The 22,909-nt window shown below is 41.8% G+C and overlaps 1 protein-coding gene across 2 annotated transcripts in view; it reads left to right on the forward strand.

Moving 5' to 3' along the window:
* Positions 1–22,909, forward strand: part of BCR (BCR activator of RhoGEF and GTPase) — a 106,738-nt gene that overhangs the window by 33,552 nt on the left and 50,277 nt on the right. For both annotated transcript variants that reach the window (XM_054843842.1, XM_054843843.1), the window contains exon 3: positions 18,769–18,953. In XM_054843842.1, the coding sequence (XP_054699817.1) occupies positions 18,769–18,953 (185 nt within the window). The remainder of the gene's footprint in view (positions 1–18,768; positions 18,954–22,909) is intronic.

Below are 22,909 nucleotides of genomic sequence, written 5' to 3' on the forward strand. Positions count from 1 at the left end.
TATGTACTTCCTGGCAAGTGGCTAGCCTAGAAGAGTTGAGTTAATGTTACCTGTAATAACAGACTTTTGCCCAAAGATCTCAAAAAAAAAAAATTTTTTTTTTGCTTTTACTTTGAAGTCCTGAGTATAAGTAGGTATTTTCTCAGTTTAAAAATGGAGGAAATCAAGGCATTGCTGGACACTAATCTGGTTCTTCCTCAAGTCTAACTGTTCAGAGTATTTTGTTCAGCAAGTGATCTCCTTAGCTGTTGTCTTTCTGTCACATGTCCTGATAGTAATGAATAAAATAATAAATTTAGCACATCTGTACATTTTAGAAGGGTAAAAAGTAATGGAAAATTTGGACGTTGGACAAACAGCCACATTTCTAGAATACTAGGGCTCATCCCTATGAAAGGAATTGCTGTCCCAGATGGTTAAACACAAAGGGATTAGATATACAACAGGATTTTGTGCCTTGTATTGTCTTAGTAACCATGGTGCCACGCTGTCAAACCTTGCAGTAGAGTTTCCTAGACACTCTTCCAGTGATTGCTGTGAATCACTGACTGCTGTTGGGGTTTTTTTGGTCCGACTTTGTACGTATGCAAGGTACAGAGAATTACAAGTTAATTTTGCTACTTCTTATGAATAAGGACCTGCCCAAGTGATACTGGAAGTAGTGATAGGTTTTGCCATTTTCCTGAGCAGTCTGATTGCGTTCAGAGAGCTGTAATGTTACAAGCAATTGAATTTAAGTTACTGGAATACTCCTAATTTCCAGCAGTCCTGGAGGCGTGGAAAGTGCTTTCTGCCTTGGATTTCCTGCATGCCAGAACTGCCTTTCTCCAGCTGTCATTCTCAGAGAAGCCACCTTCTCTTTGCCATCCTGTCTCTTTGGATTGAATTCCCTGTTTGTCACCAGCTATTCTAGTCTTCTTTTTCTCCTCAGTTTAAATTTTTGTTCTTACCCTTGCAGAGAGAAGCTTACCTAAATTAAGCTTTCATCTTCCTTATTTGCAGCTCTAGCTCACTCAGTGCAAAGCTATTTCTCAGTTAGTTTTATCCTTTATGGTGGAATTTTGATATAATTCTTATGTTACCAGGATCATCCATTAACTACTGCCAGGAGAGGCAGGAGAGTTAACCATGCATGTATAATCTATTACACAGCTGACATTAGATGTGTTCCCCATGTAAGGAGGAAAAAGATTTCAATTCCTCTAATGCATTAAAAATCTCTGAGGCTAGGAATTCCTGACCCTTTGGACAGAATACTGAAGGAATATTCAGAAAGTATTAGGATTGTTTGCCTGTGCAGAAAAAAAGTTGTTTGATGGGTTTCTGTTTAAAGCACCTGCTTTTTCATAGCTTCTATTTTCAAGCCTTTTCTTCAATGTTTTCTTCCATTTGTTCTGGACAGTACTGCAGGATGTCTGTGCTCCACTTCTTGCACGTAATCACAGCCCAAGGAATACCACTTCTTTTTCCACATGTGAGCTCTTTTCATCACTGATTGAGAGCCTTGCTCTGTAGGATCACTCTCATGGGCTCTGCTATTTAAAGAATAGAAGAGGTTTTGGATGCCATTGTGTGTAATACTTCTCGTATCCAGCATGAGAACAGAGGGAAAGACTAGTACTGGGAACAGGGAAATAAGTTTGACTAGACCTGTGGTTGTGTTGTAAGCAATTAAATATATAAAATAAGTAGCTGTAGTAGTGGATTATGCTAGTTTTCAGTTACACGTGGTGAGACTAAAGCAGGAAGGGCTTGTCCAAGGTGGTTCCCCCTTTCCCTTGTATCAAACTCAATAACCACGGGCAGCGGAGAGGGAGAGATTTAAAATACCCAACGACTAGATGGGGAGTAACTCCTGACATAAAGGCTTCTATTCATGGCAGCTCCCCCCCCCCGCCCCGCCTTCTTGCTTCTCTTAAATATATATTTTTATACACAGCATTTGGGCCTATTAGTTGAGCTGGTAGGTTCAAAATGGGAATGTGATGTTTTGAGGTTAGGCACTAAACCACAAAACTAGCTGAGCTGATTGCATGGTGCCTAAAGCTTCCTGGCACATGATGCAGCCGTGGCCTCCCATTGTTTGCAGGCCTCCAGATGTGGAGGGCTGTGTACACGACCCAAGCTGTTGCATTCTTAGGATCTCAGTAATGCATTCAGTAAGAAAAGTGGATTATTAGCAGAATTCAAAGGAGGTGAGAATCTTTACTAGATGTGTCCTCTTCAAAGTTTCTTTCCAAGTGCATAGGACAACCTGCTGTGTTGCAGGCCAGGTACCCTGGCATCTGTACTATAGGGTGTAGCATTCTTGTTTTACGCGAATGCTTGGGACAGTGAAATAGGAGTATTTACATAGAAAAACTTTTCCAGCTTTGACTTTTTGGCAGACCTTGTGGGCTAAACAAGAGAAGTCTGAGGTTCTTGGAGGCACCACGCAAGAAGAGGCTTTACGTTCTGGTCAGAGATAAGTAATGGGGAGAGGCAAGCCTGTCCTATCTAGAGGGCAGATTAGAGAGAAAATACTGTTACAGGAGAGAGGGACATTTTAATTCGGGACTGTTTATATGCCTGAAAGGTGAGTCTGGGTTTGAATAAGAAATTGTATATCCAGAGGGAAGCTCATTCTGCAATGTGGTCATTCCAAGCTTTTGCTGAGAGGTGGGTTTTGAACACCCGTCTTTTGAACGCACAAGCTTTCTTAATGCCTGCTAGTGCATGTCTCTCCCTATTCCCCAGTATAAGGCACAGCATGATTGCCTGCGCTCCCATGTGCCAGTAGTATCTGCTGGTTGTTTACACGCACCTGGTGAGAAATAGCATCGATCAATAATGTCCTTGTGAGACTGGTTCATGGGATGCCAAACGCGTGGTGGTCTCTGGTAAACACTGGTTCTACTTGTGCCATTTGCCTGCCCTGGAGTGGAGGAGGGGGGCCTAAGCTCCTGTATTTAAGGGGTGCTCTGGGTTAAGCACCATTTGGTGCTCTGCTAGTAGCTGTAGAGTTAATGCTGTCATCTGACAAGACCCCCTGTTGCAGTAACTGCTTCTCCCTGGTTCTCGAAGGGGGTTAATCCAGAGTGAGTGCACGCTGGGTTGTTATGCCTCTGTTACCTAGCGTCTGTGTCGTCCCCCGACACCTTCTGCTGGGAGAAGTGCCAGCCTCATGTAAAGAGCCCCCTCAGAGTGGCTGATAGCCAGTAATCCCTTTAGAAAAGTCTGTGCACTGTAAGACTGCTGGGCTGCAGATCCTGCTGTTACTAAATTTTGCACTTCACCCTTGGCTTTTTGCCAGGTCCCGTGGGGAACTTGGTTTCCAAGAAGCAGTTATAGAAAAGGAATAGTGGCTGCTCTTCACTAGGGACCTACCAGTCAGCGCTCATCCTTCCCTGTGGGAGAGAGGCAGCCATGGAAGCAGGCTCACATGCTAGCCTCAAATCCTCATAACCAAGACACAACAGCAGCAGGAATACTTTGTGGTACTCTAAATAGTCCCTTGTGTGAGCACTTCAGGTCCTGAGGCTCTCACTGCCTTTGCTCCTGTGACCCTTTGTGCCTCGAAGGCAGAACAGCTGGTGTGCATGACTTCAACTTAACTTCAGGTTCAGTTTAAGGTTAAATCTCCAGGCTTTGGAAGAGGGACCTGGTGGTTGTAAGGTCCTGTAGTGACTTGTAGAAAATAGGGTAGTGACGAAGGCTGAGCAGCCAAGTCCTTTAGTTGACATCCAGTTTACGTGATGTCCAGGCCATCATATTGCCACCCTCTGACAAGGGTCAGCTGTGCTTTTTTTGCTTTCTTATTCTCATCCCATTTGTCAACATCAGATGCTAATCATAGACAAAAGAGAAATTGTACCTAATCTTACAATAGGATTGGACAGTGTGGATCCTTGTGCTCCTGTTGAATAGGGGCGTACTAATCAATGGCAAGAGACCTCATCATCTTGACGTAAAACTGAGGATTGAGTACTTTAATCTTTGAGAAGAAGTTGGTGGGCACAAGGGTACGCTGGCTACACCCAGGAAATTCTCACCTCACTGAATTCAGCCTTCAGCTTCATGAAAGCTTGTGTTAAGATTCATTAATACATGTGGATCATCGGTGCAGGTGCTTATGAAACTTTGTGTATTTTCTTGGCTGTTACATTCAGGAGTATTTTGCAAAAGGAATGAGTTATGCTCTTTTCCTCTTATTCCCATCTGTTAAAAACAAACCGATAAACAAAAATGAGGCTATTCCATCACTTTTCATCTCTACCAGGCTGCTGTTAAAAGACAGCTTGCCCTTTATAAAACCATCAGTTGGTACTGAGCTCCAGCCCATTTTTATTTTAGGATAGAAGAGGTATGTTTCACTTCCTGTAGCTCCTTCTGCGTCTAGCTGCTTGTGGTCCGCAAGCCCTGTGCTGCTGATGTGAAACTAACAACTTAAACGGTTGTGATTATTAAGAGGAAGAAAGTGCCTGAGGGTATTTGTCATCTCTTTTGTGTGAACTGTGTTTCTTCCATTGCTATTTGATGTCATTCTCTGTGGCATCTTTAACACCTGCTGTTTTTATAGTCTACACTTTTTTGATTGAAAGCTTCTTGGCCAAGGATCTAGGCTAAAATTTGCTCAAGTATCTTGGGTCTAAGTCTTATGTTTATGACTTACTTGGGCTTATGAGATACCAGTGTCGTCCCAAAAATTCAACTCCATGTCCTGTACCAGTATTGCCCTTTTAATTCACCTTCCCAAGATACCTTCTGCCTTTTCTATTTTTAATGTTTTTGGGTTTAGGAGGAGAAATGAGTATTTGGGACAGAAAATGAGCCTCTTCAAGGTGGTGTGTGTTGTTTTGTGGTAGTAATGTTTTGAACTGGATTTCCATTGCCATATACAGCTTTTGTAATAAAATATGTGCCCACAGTGCTGGGTAGGTGCATTTTGTGAATTATATTAAATTTGTACTGTGGCATGCACCATTCTGAGGAAGTAAAACAAATCCCAGGTTAAGGTTTTGGGTTTTGGTGGTTTTTCGTCTGTCTTCCATTCTGGCCAAACCCAACTCTTGGGGCAGGAATCAGCTTTCCACTTCAGGTGAGTGGATCCACCCTGCTTTGCACATCAGATAGCTAGTCCCACATAGCAATTTACAAGTAGTATTTCTGTCTTTCTGCTGTAGTAATATCGACAGGAATCTTGTCCCACCAATTCTTCAGTTATCTCAAACTTATCGAAGTGCATGAGTCTGACAGACAGTGTAGTTGTTGTTTAAAAATGCTGCTGAAAATTAAAGTGAAGCATTAATCCAGGAAATGTAGCGGCGTGCAGAGGTTTTGTAGAAAACAGTTACTGTGCTGTTGAACAGTATCTGCTCTGTGCAGCTTGCAGTCTAAAACGTCAGAACTTCTATTTCAGGGCTGTGTCAAATTGCTTGAAGCTTTTTAAGGCTGGACCAAGCATCAACACAACACGTCTTCCAAGTTTCTGTAAAAGTCCTAGTAAAGCAGTATCTAAATATAGTGCTGATATACAAGTGTTCCTTTATTTTTCCCCAGTTGTGTTTTACTTGCTTCTAGTTGTACATTTATTCCATTAAAGAGGGTTAGGTTTTTCTCTGAAGTTTTCAGTCAAAATATTTGACTGTGTACAAACACAATATGAAAGACAAGAGATTAAAATAAATAAATACATTTCCTATGAAAGAAATAAAGATAGGAGGCAGCTAAGCTTCAGAGCAGCCAGCAGGCCACAGCTGTGCTGCGTGGAGAAGCACAGCCATCCTTCTGGGTGTGTGCTCTGTTACAGGCACAAAGATTTGCTGTACGTACAGTTTACTCAGCCAGGCACAGATACCGACTCTGAATTTTTTTCCCCTTCCAAAATGGTCCAGTCAAGTCATAAATCATGTCCTGGATCCTTTCCCTCTGTTGGGGGGGAGCGTAACTGTGAGGATTTCTTCTGTTCTCAAGCAGTTGATCACCTTCCAGTAAGCACTTTATCCCATTTAAGATTTTTGTCTGCTTCCGGACATGCCTCTGGACTACTTAAGGAGTTTAGGTTGACACCATTCCTAAATGTGTTGTTCAAGGGTAGGTGGGGTGAAACTATCTTCCAGTGCAATACAAATTGATGTGAAATTGTATTTCCCCACCTCTGTGAGGCCAAAGAATCATTTAGGTCTCTGTTCTTTCTAAGGTGTCTGCTCAAGATGCTGAGACCATATGTGTGCTTCTAATGTATTTGGGCACAAAGTTCTGATATCTCTTGCCCTGCAAAAAGGGCTTTTGGAAGCTCTGCATCTGTGGCTTGAAGATTTTGGATTTTGTCTACAAAATTTGAGGTTTTTCGCTTCATAGCTATAGGTGGTCTTCCTTTGGACTTCTTTTAGTGGTTCTTGGATTTGTAGATTGTTTTTCCTGTCAATATACAGATTTCGATGTCAGTTCATGCAGAGCATCTAATAGCCAGGGTTTCCACAGCCACTATTCAGGTGCCAATCCCGGGCATTTAGGCCTGCTCCTTGCTTTGGCTGAGCACAAGATGCTTTTAAGCCTCGTTTGAGTGCTGCAATGAGCAAAGGCATGAGCAGCTCAGTGGTCCCTGACACAGTGGGAGCTGGTTCTGATCACCACCTATCTGCTGGCCACTGCCCAGGGCTGCTCATGCAGTTGATGTGGTGGTACTGTTGGTGGCTGATAGCTCGTGCAAGACAGCCCCTGTTCCAGCTACTCTACTTACTTTCCTTTTTAATTCTTTGTTCTCTGCAAAATGTTGCTTGCAAAGGGAGGAGGGAGGAGATCCTAGGCTATTATCTGCTAAGTAGGTCATAATTCTGGTAAATAATTGATTTATTTTTTTCAGGCTTGAAATCAGAAGCAGACCTTAAGTGCCAGTGTCAAACCACTGTGATTATCACTCCTTCTGGAATTTCAGTGCTTCATCTTGGGGAATGGTTGTCTGACCCTCTTGGGAGGTGGTTGCAACTGGAAATAAAAGGAGAAAGTAACTCTAAAACCATATGGAGAAAGTGTTTCTTTTGCTGCTATATTGTTATTAAAGTTTTCTTGCTTTGACTTAGCTCCTCTTGGGTAAACTAATTCTCTAGCTCTGCTTCTGGCTTATGCTCTGGACTAGCTGCTCAGACTCTCTCTTTACCTGTTTTTATTAAGCAATGGAATTTGGAAATGAAAGTGTTAACAGCAGTAAACATTATCATTGGCTGTGTCTGCTCTGTACGTGAGTATCCATGCTGTACTGGTTAATCTTTTGAAGTCTTATCCTGCTGTGCACTGCTCAGTAGGAGTCTGGTGTGGATTCCGTGGGTTCAGCCTGCATTTTGGCACAGCCAAAATCCTGTTCCCAGATAGTTGGGGCAACTGATCAATTTTCTACTGGGGGGTGCGTGTGTGTGTGTATATATCTATCTATATGTATGTGTGTATGTACACACATTTGATGTAAATATTTTGTGTTTCTTGACACTTTGTGTCCGGAGTGTTTCCCTAACAACCTTCCTTCACGAAAGAGAAGGCCTTTGTGTAGGAAAATGGAGTGTGGGCACCCCCCTGGCCCCTGCTCTCCAAAAAAATCCATTTATTTTGTGGCTTGCCTGGGAATGAGCTCCCGCTGTTGACAGTCCTTAGTTAGCTACATCATCTGTAGTACAGCAATAGTGCAAAGGCTTCTCTAGGCCTGCAGCAGAGAGAACTGTTTTCACAGGTAAGTCCTTCTCCTGCTTTGCTCTCTTCTCCTGCACCAGCTGATCTGAATTACAGATTCTGTGTGCCCTTGAAGAAGCATGTGTGTATGTGGCAGTCACAGATGTCTGCACAGGCAGCCAGGCTCTGGTCCTGCATGGGTCTGTGTGCCTCTGCATATCCACAGCTCTCCTTGAAGTATTAGGGAGCCACAAGAACTCAGTTCTTGGCCTTGGTGCAAAGTTACTGCATGAAACTACTTTATGACTTGCTGGGCACAAGGACCTCTAATAATTTGCTTTGAGAGCTACTGTCTGAGCAGAAGTTCTGCTTTGTATATACAAGTTTGGGTACAGAAGAAAGCTGTTGAGGGACACCATCATCTACATAGGCTGTTGCATCTTAGTTGGGACTGGTTTGGTCCTGTTTTCCTTTGGATGAAATTCATTGGCACTTCAGTGCTTCCCCTTGGCATGGCTTCAAAATCACTTGTTGGTTCATTCATGCTGTGGGATGGCAGGGCTTAATGAAATGGTGGCGTAACACATCTGTGCTACCAAAATAAACTCCTTATCCCATATTTTAATCAAATCTGAACAGCAATGAATCAATCAATGATGCTGAACTGTGAAACAGCATCGTTGGTGTCTGATGGAGTGCACCATGAGCTCAGACTGAGAGGTCATTCCTCTCCCCTGCTCTTCAGCTTCTCTGACAACTCTGACTGGCACCACCGTGTTGCTTGCTCTTGAATCATGTTTTTCTAAATTTGTTCTTCAGTCATAATAATTAGAGGAGGACTTCCACTTCTAAAAGCAGATTCTGCAAAAGAAGCACACAGTTTGGGAAGAAAGGTATGGGTATGCTAGGTGAGAACTTACTAATAGCCCAGAACAAACCTTGACATGTGACCCCAGCGACCTTCATCTTACCTAGTAGTTTCAAGGGGAAAGAGATGGCGAGTAGATGGTGTTTATTAATGCTGGTAGGGAGCTGTGTTCTACCTGCAGCATCTTTAATTTAAAAAAAAGGTTCTGTAAGTACCTTGCCATGGTTATGAATGACACAAAACTTGATTTTTCCTTCTACAGCCAGATGACAGGAAGACACTGAGCTTGGGCAGCAGCTGTGTTCAGAAAAGGTTGTTAATGGTGTAGGCAGAGCCATCTGCCTAGCAAGACATTTAGCTTGGGTTGCTTGTTCTAGATGGTAAGATGGTAAATCAATAGCTTATTTTTTACTGTGTAACAAGTAAGATGTCAATGGCTAGATTTACAGTGTAAACAGGAAAATGGTGGTTAGCTTTATTGGCTTCTTAGTGTCCTAGCTGCACTATTGAGAAAAAAAACAATAGGAAAAAAAGGTGCCAAAGCAACTCATCCTGAACAAGGTTGAAGATCTAAAACCAGAACAATATTCTTATCAGGCATGTTTACTGTTGGTTTTTTTTTTTTTTTTTAATAGAGTTTAATACTCCCTGCTGCCTAGGACTGGTCCTCCCTTCCCTTCTCACAAACCTGTCAGTTCAGTTAAACTTTTGTTTTAACAGGCACTTTCCTCTCTGCATGGCAGGACTTTTGGTCTGCTCTAGTTAAATACAGGAAATGAAATATATACATTGTGGAGTTTTTTTGTTAATCTCTTTTTTTGTTCTAATCTCTTGACTTCTCTGGAGATTCCTGTTGCCAAACGTTGTTTGAAGTGGCTGCAAAACTGAGACAACTGTGAAGAACAAAATAGTAAATAGTATGCTGATCATGGTTGGAATTTTCATCCATTCACCTGACAAATGATAGAGTCACACTAGGTATGAGAGAAGCAGCCCCCCCCAATGTATTCAGTACATGCAGTTTCCTTTTACGTTTTGTAGCTAGATTTCTTTTTTAGAAATGAAACCAAGGCTGTAGTTTGAGCACAGCAGTAGTGCTGACCTGAACAGTCACATTTGCTCCATCCCACTTCTGTGCTGTTATGCTGATGCATTGTGTGGAGATGATCAGTGAAATTGAATAGGGAATTGCTCTGGGTTATAAAATAACACTCTTGCCAGTTATTTTTAGCTTGGCCAGCTCCTACTGTGGTTTGCTGTGCTCCTTGCAAACATGTCTGTTACGGGACAGTGGGACAGACATGAGCAGGAGCCCACAAAGAGAGCGGAGTCTGCTTGAATCCTAAAACTTTAGCTACCCCTGCTTTTGTTGGGAAATAATCTGACTTATAGGTTCTTCTCCTTACAGCTGTGTGTGGTTCATTGTCATTTACCTGGTTGGGTTTGGTTTAGATTTTTTACCTTATTTTTCATGGAAACCTTTTCTCTATTTCAGTCAGCTTGCAGCTCTGAGCCTGTCAGTGCTAAAGCTCCTGGTGCCTTTGGTGCAAAGCCACATGTACTTATGAATGTATCTGCCTGTCCATGTATTTTTATACTGAAAAAAGTCTTTAAATCTGAATGATTGGGCCTAAAATTTACTTTTTTGCCTGTTAGACTTGGAGTGAATGAGAACAGCTAAACTTGGTGCACAATCCTGAGTAAGGAATGGAAAAGAAAACTGGAAAGGCGTTCCAGTTTGCTCTGGGGTTTACTTTGCCAAGAACATCCAGCGGCCTGACTGCCAATGTGAACTGAACATGGAAACCTTTCCAGCCTGCCTGGGAAAACATAGAACAGGAGAGGAATCATAGACATAGACCCTGGATGGAGACAGACTGACTTTCTGCTCTTTCCAAGGCAGGAATCTGAAAGGTATTCATCCGTGTTAGGGGTTGTTACATTGTGCCGCATGACTTAGTGGTAAACATTTAGGAGAAACAGTAAAAAAGAAAAAAAAAAAGGCAACAGGAGTTTCACTGTTCTGGGCCCTGGCCTGCCCTCTGAGTTAAGTATTCTCACACTCTTCCTTGAATGGATGGTACCTATGTAATTCAGGCCTGACCAGAATTTCTCTGTCTCTACCTGTTGGCAGCATATTTGCAGCCAGTCATGCAGGGAACAAACCTCATTCATCTATGTGTGTGTTTACTCGCTGATGTTTAGGGCTTTAAGTGATGGTGATTAAACATTTTAAGTGCCTTGGAGGGCATGTAGCAGCCAGTAGGACATAGGTATTGTCAGCCATCATAGACAAATGTTCAAGTCTTGCCTTCTGCAGTAAGTATGGGTAACTTTCTTTCCTAATGTTAGTTACATACAGCCTGCTTGTAATATATCCTCAAATTTACAAATTGCTGTGGAGATACCCTGTATTGGAAAGGCCACATCCCCATAACACATAACCTGTTTTCCTCCTAACCACAACTCTTATCATCAGTTGGACTCCTCTGTCTAGTTTGTGGTGTGCTTCCCTCCCAGTATTTCAGTCTGATTGAAACTGATCGAAGTGTCAGAGGTCTTAGAGAGATGGGAATTTACAACTCTGCTACTCTTCCCTTGCCGACCTCTGTGGCATGCACTGTGTCAAAGCCTGGCTGAATGTAATGTGTGGATGACAGCTTGGTCTACACTCCTTAGCATGTAGCACTCCGTGGTTGCTAAGCTGGAGTTGTCTGAAGCGAAGATGAGCAGTGGGGAAGTTGTGCTGGCTGGCAGAAGGGAAACCTTTGGAATTTGCGTGCTACAGCGCAGTCTTGTCTGGTAAAAGATGGACTCTCCTGGATCATCAGGTTAGCTTCCTGAATTTTTCTCTCATGATAATGACTCTCTCAGGAGCCTTAGTGAGCAGTTCTTTCTGTCCTGTGTGAGGATGCCCTAGGCTTCCCTGTGGTGGAGAATGGTCTCAGTAGTCTCAGCTTTCACATCATGGCTGGATCATGGAACCTCACTCTGCATGGGTATTAGATCTGTGTGAATGTTAAGTCTGTCCCCAGGAAAATGTCAGTCACAGCAAAGTGCAACAGCATGTCTCAGTAACAGACTGCTACAAACAGATCAGACCTGTCCTCTAGCCTCTGCATGAACTCTTCATGGAAAGGATGGGCAGATTAAAGAATTCTGATCTTCTTTTTTAGATGTTTAATGATCTGGGTTTGACACACCTAAAAGATTAAAAGTGGACTGCAGTTAATTCGTCTCCTAAAGACTTAAGGGCGCTGTCTGCTACAAGGATAAAGCTCATCTGTAGTAGAGACAGTATCTTGGAGGCTGGTTAATCTATGGCCTGAGACCCCCTGTGGGAGGGAGGGTGGTGAGAACCACCAGCTGTCTTGCTGCTTCTGTATGCAAGGTACATTGCTTTCTCCTTCCATCTCAAAAATAAGATGCAGTTCTCAATCTCTACATGCATGCATACATGTGTGCTCACATATGCACCCACAAACACACCCTTACCCTTAAAAGAAAATGAAAGATTGGGTAAAATTTACGTGTGACAGATACTTGTTTCTGCAGCCACCTAACATGCTGCAGAAAGATGACCTATTACAGTGGGAGAGGGGAGCATGCAAACCTGAAATGGATATAGTGATTTCAGAAAGATCTGCTGAACTTTTGGATTCACAGAACTCCTTTTTTACGTTGCTGTATAAGCTGTAGTTGCCATTCCAGTGTCCAGATACGTATTTAGAAACCTTCCTTCCCTGGGTACTGTTCCCCTTTCATCCTATTCCCTGAAGAGTGTTTCATTGCAAATTGTCAACATACAGCACACTTCCAAAGCCCATTTCACGTCTGCCTGCAGAAGGGGAAACTGCAGCTTGGCTGCATTGTATGCAACTACTTGTTCAACTCTGCCTTGGTTTTGTGTGCTGATGGGTGTTTCCTGTGGGTGGGCTGTGTTATGTATTTCACTGCAATTCTACTACTGCAACTCATGCTCCAAGACAGCTTGTTCAGCAGTGGTAAGCAAGATCATCTGTGGACATTTTTCTTCTGTGGCAAATGATGGGGTGCCTTGTAGGAGTCTACTGGCAGTAATAGTTGGATTCTCTTCATGTGCTTAATGGAGAAATACAGTTTGAGGCCATAGGCAGGCTTGGAGCTAGCTTAGCTTTTGTTACTTTTTGCTTTTCTGTTTTCATCTAATACTAAAAAATGAATTTGCAAACTAATGGGATTTTTTGGGGTTTTATTTGAGTGAAGGCTTCAGATTTCACTAAACGTCTTTACATGTAGATGTACTGTCTTTGCATAGAGAAGAGATACAGAGCATGAAGCAAAGGGTTTGTTTTGAATCTGTTTAGCATCCTAGCGGAGCTATTTTTTCATCAATCTGAGAAGAATAAAGCCATAGGGGTTTGACATGGCAAACGTATCCATTTTTTTCCTTTTGATTCTTGATCTTTGTTCTGGGACAGGCTCCTGATATACGCAGACAGCATAATTATTGTTCATGGATCTCAGTTTTGTGCAAAAGTGTACAAAGTATTGAGTGCACTATTTTCTGGGTTTGGAGATGATGATTCAGAAGGTGTTGAGGAAGTAAGCAAGATGCTTAGTTTTCCATGGTTTAACTCTTCTAATTTTTAGAAAATGCTGCTGTATTCCCTAGGCAACTGCATTCGCAGCCCATCCACACTGATGCACTTCTACATGTGTTCAGCACTGGGCCCAAATCCCTGATCCTTCTCCAAGTAGCCTGGCCAGCACTAAGAAATAAAATGACATGATTCTGTATTGTTTATCACCAACCAAACAGCAGTATGTAAAAGCTGGAGCTAAGGTTGGTAAACCATATTAGTAACTCAAAGGTTACAAAAAGAAAAAAAAAAGAAAAAAAAAAAAAAAAAAAAAAAGCTGTTGCATTCTGGTAACTTATCCCCAAACCAGTCATGTGTAAATCCCAGGAACTGACTAAGCTTCAACCTGAAGGAAACTCAAGTAGTGTTTTGCTAATGTGACGTCTTCAGTTGCAGTACAAGCTTTTAAGTGTAGGCACCCCTGAACTACCAAGAGTATATCCCTTCAGTTCGGATTTCTGTGCCATGAACTTGATCAGAGAGCTGATCCATCTTAGAAGGGAAGCATCAAAGATATTTTTCTTTTGAGCTGGCTGAGGTCTTTATCTGGACCGTAGACATCTGTGGGGTTGCAGAACTCAGGGGATAAGAGGGGAAAGGGCCATGTAGTGGTTTATGGCTTGGTGGGGGAAATCTTAAACCCCTATTGCTGCCGAGACAATGCATTGTCAAACTATGGCCTCACACATTCCCTGGCATAGAAACACACAGTCGGAGGATGCAAACTGCCGTAGCTCTCTTCTGCTCTGCAGCTGCAGGAATGTTTTTGGAGTGAGTATAGACATTACAAACTTGTGCTAGCCTTGGTACCATTTACAATGAAGCCACAGTGATGTGAGGCTTTGGCATGTGGTGCAACTCCCCCTCCTGCCTCAGGATTCTAGGTATTTACTTAGGCAGGCAGGTCTGAGCTGCTGTGGCTTCACCGCTCTTTTCGCGGGATTAGCTGGAGCACAGCTAGCTTGGAAGTTTCTCTGCACGCTGCTGCTAAGCCTTTCAAGCAGCTATGGATGTTGTGATGCTGTGCAAGTATGACACATGCATTTGAACCATTGTGTGGCCCTGGATTAGATGCAGCTAATCTTTCTTTTTACTTAGAAGTTAATTTCTTTTTCCCTTCCTGCTTTCAAGTTAGATCTATGACTTGATTTCATATTCCCAGAGAATGAATGTGGCACCCAGCAGGAAGGGTGTAGGCAACAGGACAAAGGAACAGTGTTGCTGTGCTGTCTCTGAGTGCCAGTGAGTTTGTGATTAACTGTAAATTTGTTAGATTCTTCCTTATCCTCCAGCCAGGTGAAATTTGAGGCAGTGATGGAGAGGAGCAGTTTAGAAGAAGGGAGGAACAGGAAAATAAAGAAAAGGAATATTAAGTTTGAGAAAACCAAAAGAAAATGAAAAGGGGACAGAGATGAGAAAGAGGTGAAAGGATGGAAGCAGTAACTAAAGGAGGGAGTGGTGGAACAGACTCATAAGCTGAGAGGGCTTGTTTCTGTAAGTCACAGGTGCTGCTCTTCTGTATGGGATGGGACTTCTTACAGGTTAGCCAAAGAGGAGGAGAAAGGGGGCCTGCTGGTGAGGTGAGAGAAGCATGACATACGTGGAGTAGTGTCCTCAGTATCTCTCTCTGGCGCTCTCTCAATATGACATGTTTGAGCCCATCATCCTCGTATGTCCCCCCTTTTTCCTTAGTTGTCCCTTGTCAGCAATTGTCTGTTGTTCCTGTGTTTCATCTTTCTCTAGCTTTGATGGCTCAGTTACTGATGGCTCAGACACTTGCTGGCCCTAAAAGGAGAATAAGAACCCTCTTAATGCTCACTCTACCTGAGACACTGGCTAAGAAACCAAGTGCTCTAATTTACACCTCAGGTTGTACCAGAGGAGATTTAGATTGGATATTAGGTAAAAATTTCTTCACCAACAGGGTTATCAAGCACTGGAACAGGCTGCCCAGGGAAGTGGTTGAGTCACCATCCCTGGAGGTATTTAAAAGATGTGTAGATGTGGCACTTAAAGACATGGTTTAATGGTGGACTTGGCAGTGCTAGGCTAACAGTTGGACTGTATGATCTTACAGGTCTTTTCAAACCTAAATGATTCTATGATTCTTGCTCAGGCCTAGTTGCTCTCTCTACTCGCCATCTACAGTAGCAGCACCCAGAGCAGCAGGAAGTGTCTGTGCAGGTGAGCTCCTGGCTCTAATCTCTTTGCTGTAGCCTTTTTGCTCCCAGGTGGAGCCTGAACAGCCTGTGCAGCATTGTGATGGGTTTAGGAGCTCTGAATAACCTAGTTTCCCTAGCAACAGCGGTCTCTTTAATCATAGAGATACAACTCTACCTCTGTTATTAGTGTTAAGACTTGCTAGTGTATCTGGCTACCGTAATATTTTGCTTCTGTTGGAAAAAATGGTAGAATAAAAGCAGGAAGATCCTTCTGCCTTGGAGATAATTAAAATCTCCATAGGTGGATTTCAGTGCTTTATGCAACAATAATAGAAAGAAGAAGGATTATAACTACTTCTAAGCTTTTTAATGTGTGAAGGATCCCTGGAGGATACAGAAATAAAGTTTTGAATTCTGTGTGGAGCTTTCTATGCACAGATCTCATGGCAGTCTGTGACACTGATAGATTGACACTCTTCATTCCTTGTTGAGATGTGTTATATTCATTTTTATGCATAGGGAGACAAGGTGATTCAAAGGTAGACTGAATCTTATTGCAAAGCTAGGAATACATCTCCTCTTCTGAGACCAAGTCCTCCACCTGCCCTTTCCTTCAGTTTCAGATAAAGGTTTCCTTGTGCAGTAGGAGATAGAGCGTGTTATGGAAGGTAGAAGTGTGAAGCCTGCTTTTTAGCAGGAGAAAGTGAGGAAAGTGAAAATACTGTGATTCACTGCGAACCTTTCTGCTAATATATTTTAGTCTGCATTCACTCCCCCATTAACAGAAGTGGATCAAACTATAAAATTTGAAAGTAAGCATTGGGGGTGAAAGAAATACTCCTGCCTTGATTTCTGCACAGCAGCATGGTCTTGTTACTGCACGGGTGCAGGAGAAACTGGTTTGGACAAGAGTAGTTTGAAGAAACTTCTGAAGGAAAAAGAACTCTTGCTTGATCAAAGGCACAAAGCCTACATAATGCCCAGTACTGATGTTGCTCCTTGGATAATGCCAGTGGCAAATGATCAGTACTATCTTGCAGGCTTCTTGGGTTAGAAAGTTGCACAAGGGACAGCTGAATGGAAAACAGGTATCTGCACTCCTCCACTGAAGTTACGTGGTCTTAGGGGTTTCTTTTTAATTATTATTTTATATGGCACAAATAGTGCAGAGATGCAAGGAGACACCCATTTTCCTTCCTATTTATAGCTCTGGTTTCTGGGATCAAAACAGTCCCTTAACATTCCAGCCAAACAGAAGACCATTCATCTTGCATGTGAGGAGGGTATTTTTACTTTTTCTTTTCAGTGTTTCCTTGCATGTTTGGGTAGTGCAAGGTGGGGGCCATGCTGTCTTCTCGTCCACATTCTTTTAGCCAAAGAGTTTTTGAAAATTCCAGCATGAGATTTGTTTGGTTTGCAGGTGTTATAGACATTATCCAACTTTGGGCTATCTAAAAATCTCTTTTGTTTGTGACTGAGCATCCTTATTTCAGCAACTCCCTTTCAAGCCTCTGTTTACCAAATCAACTTAATAGGGTGTTTTCGAAGTGGTTGGGGAGCTCTGGAAACCTCTAACATCTAGACAAAAGTCCCTTCCAGAGAACGTGCCACCTTTTTTTTTTTTTTTTCCTCCCCCTTTTTTTTTTCTTCTTTCTCCATTCCTGTGGTCTCACACAACCTAATAAGTCTTTTGAAGAGCTCTGAGAACTTGAGCACAAGGTAATACCATAAGCGGGTGGGTGACATAAAACTCATTGAGCTTGTTAAAATAATATTGCCATGGTCCTTCAGCAGGCTAAAGGCCTCATATACAGCTGTTATTTAGCTGGGTGGTATTTAGTACAAATTGAGACAGAGGCTCACTTCTACAGTGAGTTTATTGTTGGATTTTCAGTATATTGTTTGCGTAAATTCCCTGGACCAGCTCTCCCTCCTGAATAAGCCACATGGATCAAGTTTTATTCTGTTCCACACAAAGTTCACATCCTTTACTGGAATGAGTCATGCTTTAACTGAGTTTACTGTGAGGGAGGAAAGTGGGCTTTAAAATGTTACTCCTCCACCCTGCCTTAGTGATGTATAACAGGATTATTAGTATGCTTGGCAGCTGCTGCTTATTATTTTCACAGAACCTGGATATTTGTGAAAACAAGTAAAAATTGGTTCTACTTGTGTTCAAGTGTGAATTTAATGCATGATTTTAAACTTATAAGACAAAAAAACTATTCTTTTTTGTGGCTTCGTCTTCCATAAGGCTCGCCTGCTACTGTGGGGTTTTTTCAGTTTTGGGAGAAGAGTGCCATTTTGTGACTAGTAACTGAAAGAGGAGGAGGAGCTCTGCTGTTTTGCGTTCAGTGGCCCATGCGTGGCTGTTACTGCTACACACAGGACACTGCTCGGCATTGACAGGTGAAAGCGCTTCACAGCCTCATGTAACTCGTATGTAAGGTTGTCTCCAGCTTCTCTCAAGCAAGATGCAGTGCCACTGTGCAGAAAGCAAATTTTAGTCCTCTGTGAATATTTCTTTGTGTGGAGAGATAAAAGACCTTTTAACCTAGGGTAAAGGGAGCTGCTTTGTGTGTGTCCTTAATATAGATTTTTGCAGAAACAGGTTCTGTACGCGGCCACAAAAGATACCAGAACCAATTTTAGTACTCACCTTTCCTGCAGAAGTTCATTGACATCTCATGCAATAATGGTTAATTTGATTCTTCATACCACCATCCTTTTTTGTTTGTTTGGGTTTTTTTTTGTTTGTTTTTGTTTTGTTTGTTGGTTTGTTTTGGGTTCTTTGGTGGGTTTTTTTGGGGGGTCTGTGGGGGGGTAGGGGTCAGGGTGGTGGTTTGTTCATTTATTTAAGGAGTTAGTCTCACAATTGAGGAGGGGAGGGGCAGCCAATAGAAGAGGGCCTCTTAGGATTTTTTTTTTTTTTTTTTGGCAGTAGGCTGGTTCACTTGACATGCAAGACCTTTCTTTCCTAGTCCTCTTGTTCCTGAGAAGTCTGGAAAGAGTTATATTTCTCCCCTGAGCTATGTATTATCTATGATTGCTAAACTGGCAGGGGCATCATCTGTTCTTGTTCTACAGAAAAAACAAGGTCTGTTACCCTAACACACTACATTCCTAAACCCAGACTGCATAACTATGGAGCCTGCAAGAGGATTTATTTTGATGCTAATGCTTTTGAAGGAAAACTTGAGGGAAGGGAAGGAGCTGTAACTAAATGAACCCCAATTTTAGATATTAGAAAGGACTTTACATTTTAGGTCTTAGAATGAGTGACGTGAATGTTGGGTGACAACTTGAGTTTAATTAAATTTATGCCTCCACTTGATCTATATGTAACTATCACTGACTCTGGGTTTACTGGTAAGTAATCATAATAGCTGGGACGCACGCAGCGCCTTGGTTGACCAACCTGTCTCCTGTCCAGCTTGACTCTGACCAGACAAGACTTTTCTCCTGTGTTTTACAGATGCTTCATTCAGTGGCACACCACCTAGCTATGCGTATGATGCAGACCGTGCTGAAGAACAGAGGCGACATCATGATATGATGCCCTATATTGATGATTCACCATCATCTTCACCCCATCTCAGTTCCAAGAGTCGGGGCAGCCGAGACACCCTATCTTCAGGGTCTCTGGAATCTACAAAATCAGTGAGTCTTTTCCTGCCTTTTTGGAGTGAGCAAAGCCTTGTAGGTTTGCAAGGGCTAGACTGCTTTAACAGAGAGTAAAGACAGGGACTACAACACTGAAGGACAGGTTACTTGACAGTAACAAGCAGTGCCTGATTGATACTGTCTATTTAAAGCTAAATTGAGGCTTAGCTGATGCTAAGCCTAAACTTTAGGGATGAGTGTTATGTGTATGATTTTTTTTTTTTAGCCTCAGTTTTTCCACCCTTTGTGAATTTTAGTGGAGAGAATTGTGGATTAATTGCTGCTGAGAGGGTCTCAATGCCAGATATTTTGGAAAGGAAACTCTGGAATAAAACATCCTACATTATGATGTTCATAGATCTGTGCGTGTGAGTTATCATTGGCTTTCACAAGGAAAATAAGAATTATTTACGGGTAGGTTAAAGGCTTTGGTAAAGTATCTAGAATGTAAGATCTATTTCCTTCACCCTGTGAAAATGGAATGAGAGGAATTAAAACTGCCAGCTCTGAAATATGGTGACTTTGGTTGGGAAATGGCCACTTCTTACAATGAATTTGACTGTTCACTAAATAGCTATCTATATAATCAATTATGATAGATAAAAAGTTCATCAGGGACTAGCTAGTCTGACCTGTGGTTTGATGTGGACGTTCAGGCTATCTTGCTTTATTTTTGCTTCAGATTCAGTAGCATGGCTAAAGCTTGGAACTTAAGGAGAATTTCTGTTTCTGTTTTTATAGTAGTCTTGGTAGAGAGCCTGCTGCTTGCCTTGGTAAATAACTATTGACTCTGCTGTCTTCACAGTCAAAAATGTCTTAGTTTCAGCTTGAATTAATCAGTTTGACTTTCAACCTTTGTTTCTCTTCATCATTTTGCTTCCTAGATTGTAGAGCACTTCAATCCCAAGTTGCTGTTTCCATGAATATCTTTGTCATCTGCAAACTTTTGGTTTCCCCGGGTCGTTCATAAAAATGCTTAATAGCACAAAGACAACTATCACTTCCTTTCTACTATATTTCTAAGAAAGCGTAGCCAAACCACCTTGAATTCTCACATTGTAAATGACACTTTAAAATCTGTCATTTAAGTGGTTTAACTTATGTGTTGGCTTTACATTGTTCTGTCCTATTAAGATGTCATATGAGAAGATGGATATTTTACAGATATCAGTGTACATGTAAATCAACACCATCACCTGTATCAGACAGTTTTATTTATCTTGCATCAAAACGATTTCAAGAGTCTGACAAGTTCCACAAACCATTGCTACTTAGCATTCATTATATACATCCTTCTGTCACTCTTTATTGGTTAGTGCCATATCGTATGCTTCCTTACTTTTCTAGAATGAATGTTAGATTAAGAAGCCTACTTGAGATAGTGTTCTTGTTGTTTCTTAGCTGCCAGCTGGGGCAAAACCATGACAAAATGCATTGTCAAGATCTCTTAAAGCATTATCAAGTACATATGTTGTTGATGTTTGCTTAGTTTTATCTGACTATAAAGTATGGAATCTAGTTAGCTGCTTATGCTTTAGTCTGTTAATTCTGAGATGCTTTTTTATCTCTCGAGATGAGAATTCTTGTCATATGTAAGAGGCTTTTGAATGAAGAAACGATCATTAGTAAATTCAAAAGCTCCAAGAACGTTTTAATATTGGCTTGAGATTTCTAGGTTATGTTTCTCAGGATGAAGGAAAAATGCTATGTGACTACACATGGCTGAGAGTTATCTTCAAAGAACCAGTTGTCATAGTGCCCATGACTGGAGGCCTGGAAGGGACACTGCCTAATATTTAATCTTGTTCTTTATTTGTTTGAATATTGCCTCATAAGCATATAACAATAGTTAATTTCAAAGTTACCTTAATAATGCTAGAAGGTTGCCTTTTTAAAAATAATTTAAAATAAATGGCTGCTTTCTCTTCTCTGACTATAAAAAGATGTTTAAGAGATGTCCTGATACAGATTAGACTTTTAATCGTGAACTTCAACTGCTTCAGTTGATCCTGTCTGTAAGTAGTTCACAAATAACAATGCCACTCAGACATCAGTAACAAAATTGTCAAACACACTGTGCTGAGCCAAGCACATAAAATGTGGTGGACCAGAAATACCAGGATGTATGTCTTTTCTATTTTCTTTTTTCACTACGTTTGATTAGCAGAAAATATTTTTTTTTACATGTGTTTGCTTTTATAGTTGTTTTCACTTTTTTCTGAGGTGCCTGCAATTACTTCTTAAAATTTTAGATTATCTTTGTTACCAGAGTCTAGATATCAACAGTTAACTGTATGTAACACCACAACACATGCACTATGTGCACTGCTTTGACAAAATACTAAGATTGTGAAATCATTCAGAAGTTAAGAAATGACTGTCATTATCCAGCCTTGCCTTGTGCCTATAGCCTTGTCTTGAATCTTTATGATAACCCTCAATCACGCAATCATGTCCTATTTTTTCTATGGGGGCTCCTGCATTGCTCAGTGTACAGTACAAATGATGCTTACTGGATTCAATATTTTATCTCTAGAGCTATGCGTACATCTTATTTACAGGACACTCTGCAAACTCCGCTCTGAGTACAAAAGTACTCATTTCCTTTTGGCATGACCATTAATTCCAAATACAGTTGGAATGCTACACAGGTCTTAATTATCCTTGCAATGTTCTTGTGAGATAAGAGGATGGTATGTTCACTAACCACAGGTAATCAAGGCAGGCAGAATATAGAAAAAGCATCTGCTAATTTTGTGTGCTTAACGTGAGATGTGTAACTTTCTGCAAAACCGAGTTCTGACTTTTAATGCAGTTTTCTTCACATTTAACGTAAAATCCCCTTAGTTTCACTTGCAACTAAGAGTTAACAACGCTCTGGTCAGGCACCCAAAAAATGGAAAACATTGCAATCAATGGTTTTTATTTTTTTTAATTTTTTTAAATGTAATTCTAAGTAACTCGCTTAGCATCACATAGTAGCATTCTGGTGTGATGTTCATCTGACTTATCCGTGAGACCAGCCTTCCTCTTGGAGACTGGGTTGTTGCTATCTGGATGTTGAGGGTGTTTTGCTTTGACTTATTTTGTGGTCTTTCTCTGGGCTTTGCATTTTTCTGCCAAGTGTTTGACTAAGTCCTTCCATCTCCTTACAGCAGCTATAGCCTTTGGTTGGATAGTGCATCAGGGTTCCACCTGATCTGCCCAGCCACCACAGAGAACATGCAGAGTGGCAAAAGCAGTGTCTTTTTCCAAAAGAGAATGAAGGGATACCCCCTTGTGGAGGGGCTTCATGTTGTTCCCTCAGTGTGTAGGGTGACCAACTCCCAGCACCTCATGGTCTGTGTTCCAGGAAGTGAGGGCCACGATCGGCCCTCGCTTCCAGAAGGTTTGTGGTGTTCTACACCTTGTCGTTTGGCATCTGTTTTCTAATCCCCTCTACCACTTGCATCATATAAGCAGACTAAAAATGCTGGCTGGTCTGCCTCCAAACTGTACCACTTCAGCCACCTCTGATGTATTTGTATTCCATCTGCTGTGTGTCCATTGCACAAACATCTGTTGCTATCCAAGGAGAGTGACGAGAGGTGCACCAGCATTAGTTTTGTCTGTGACCCAGAGAGAACATAATCAATGTGGGCATTTGTAGTGTGGATCTCAGCATCCCCGATTCTTCATTTTTGTGGTAAGGACGTCTTAACAAATGTTTGCATTGAGCAAACTAGGTCGTACCCCCTCTTCTGGCTCTTCCAGAATCTCATGCTGAGCTGCTGACGCATGTCCTGGCATAAAGCCAATGCCTTTGCCAAACTTTGACTGTTGCTCTGAAGCAAGCCTACAGGGGAAAGAGGAAAAAGGAGAAATGGGTTCCACAAATACTTGTTTGTTTATTTAACTTGAGAAGTGATTTAATTTTCCTGAACCTTGCTTTCTGTAACAGTTGAACTGTTGTG

The sequence above is a fragment of the Grus americana genome, chromosome 16 (genome assembly GCF_028858705.1).
Source record: "Grus americana isolate bGruAme1 chromosome 16, bGruAme1.mat, whole genome shotgun sequence".
Lineage (NCBI taxonomy): Eukaryota > Metazoa > Chordata > Aves > Gruiformes > Gruidae > Grus > Grus americana.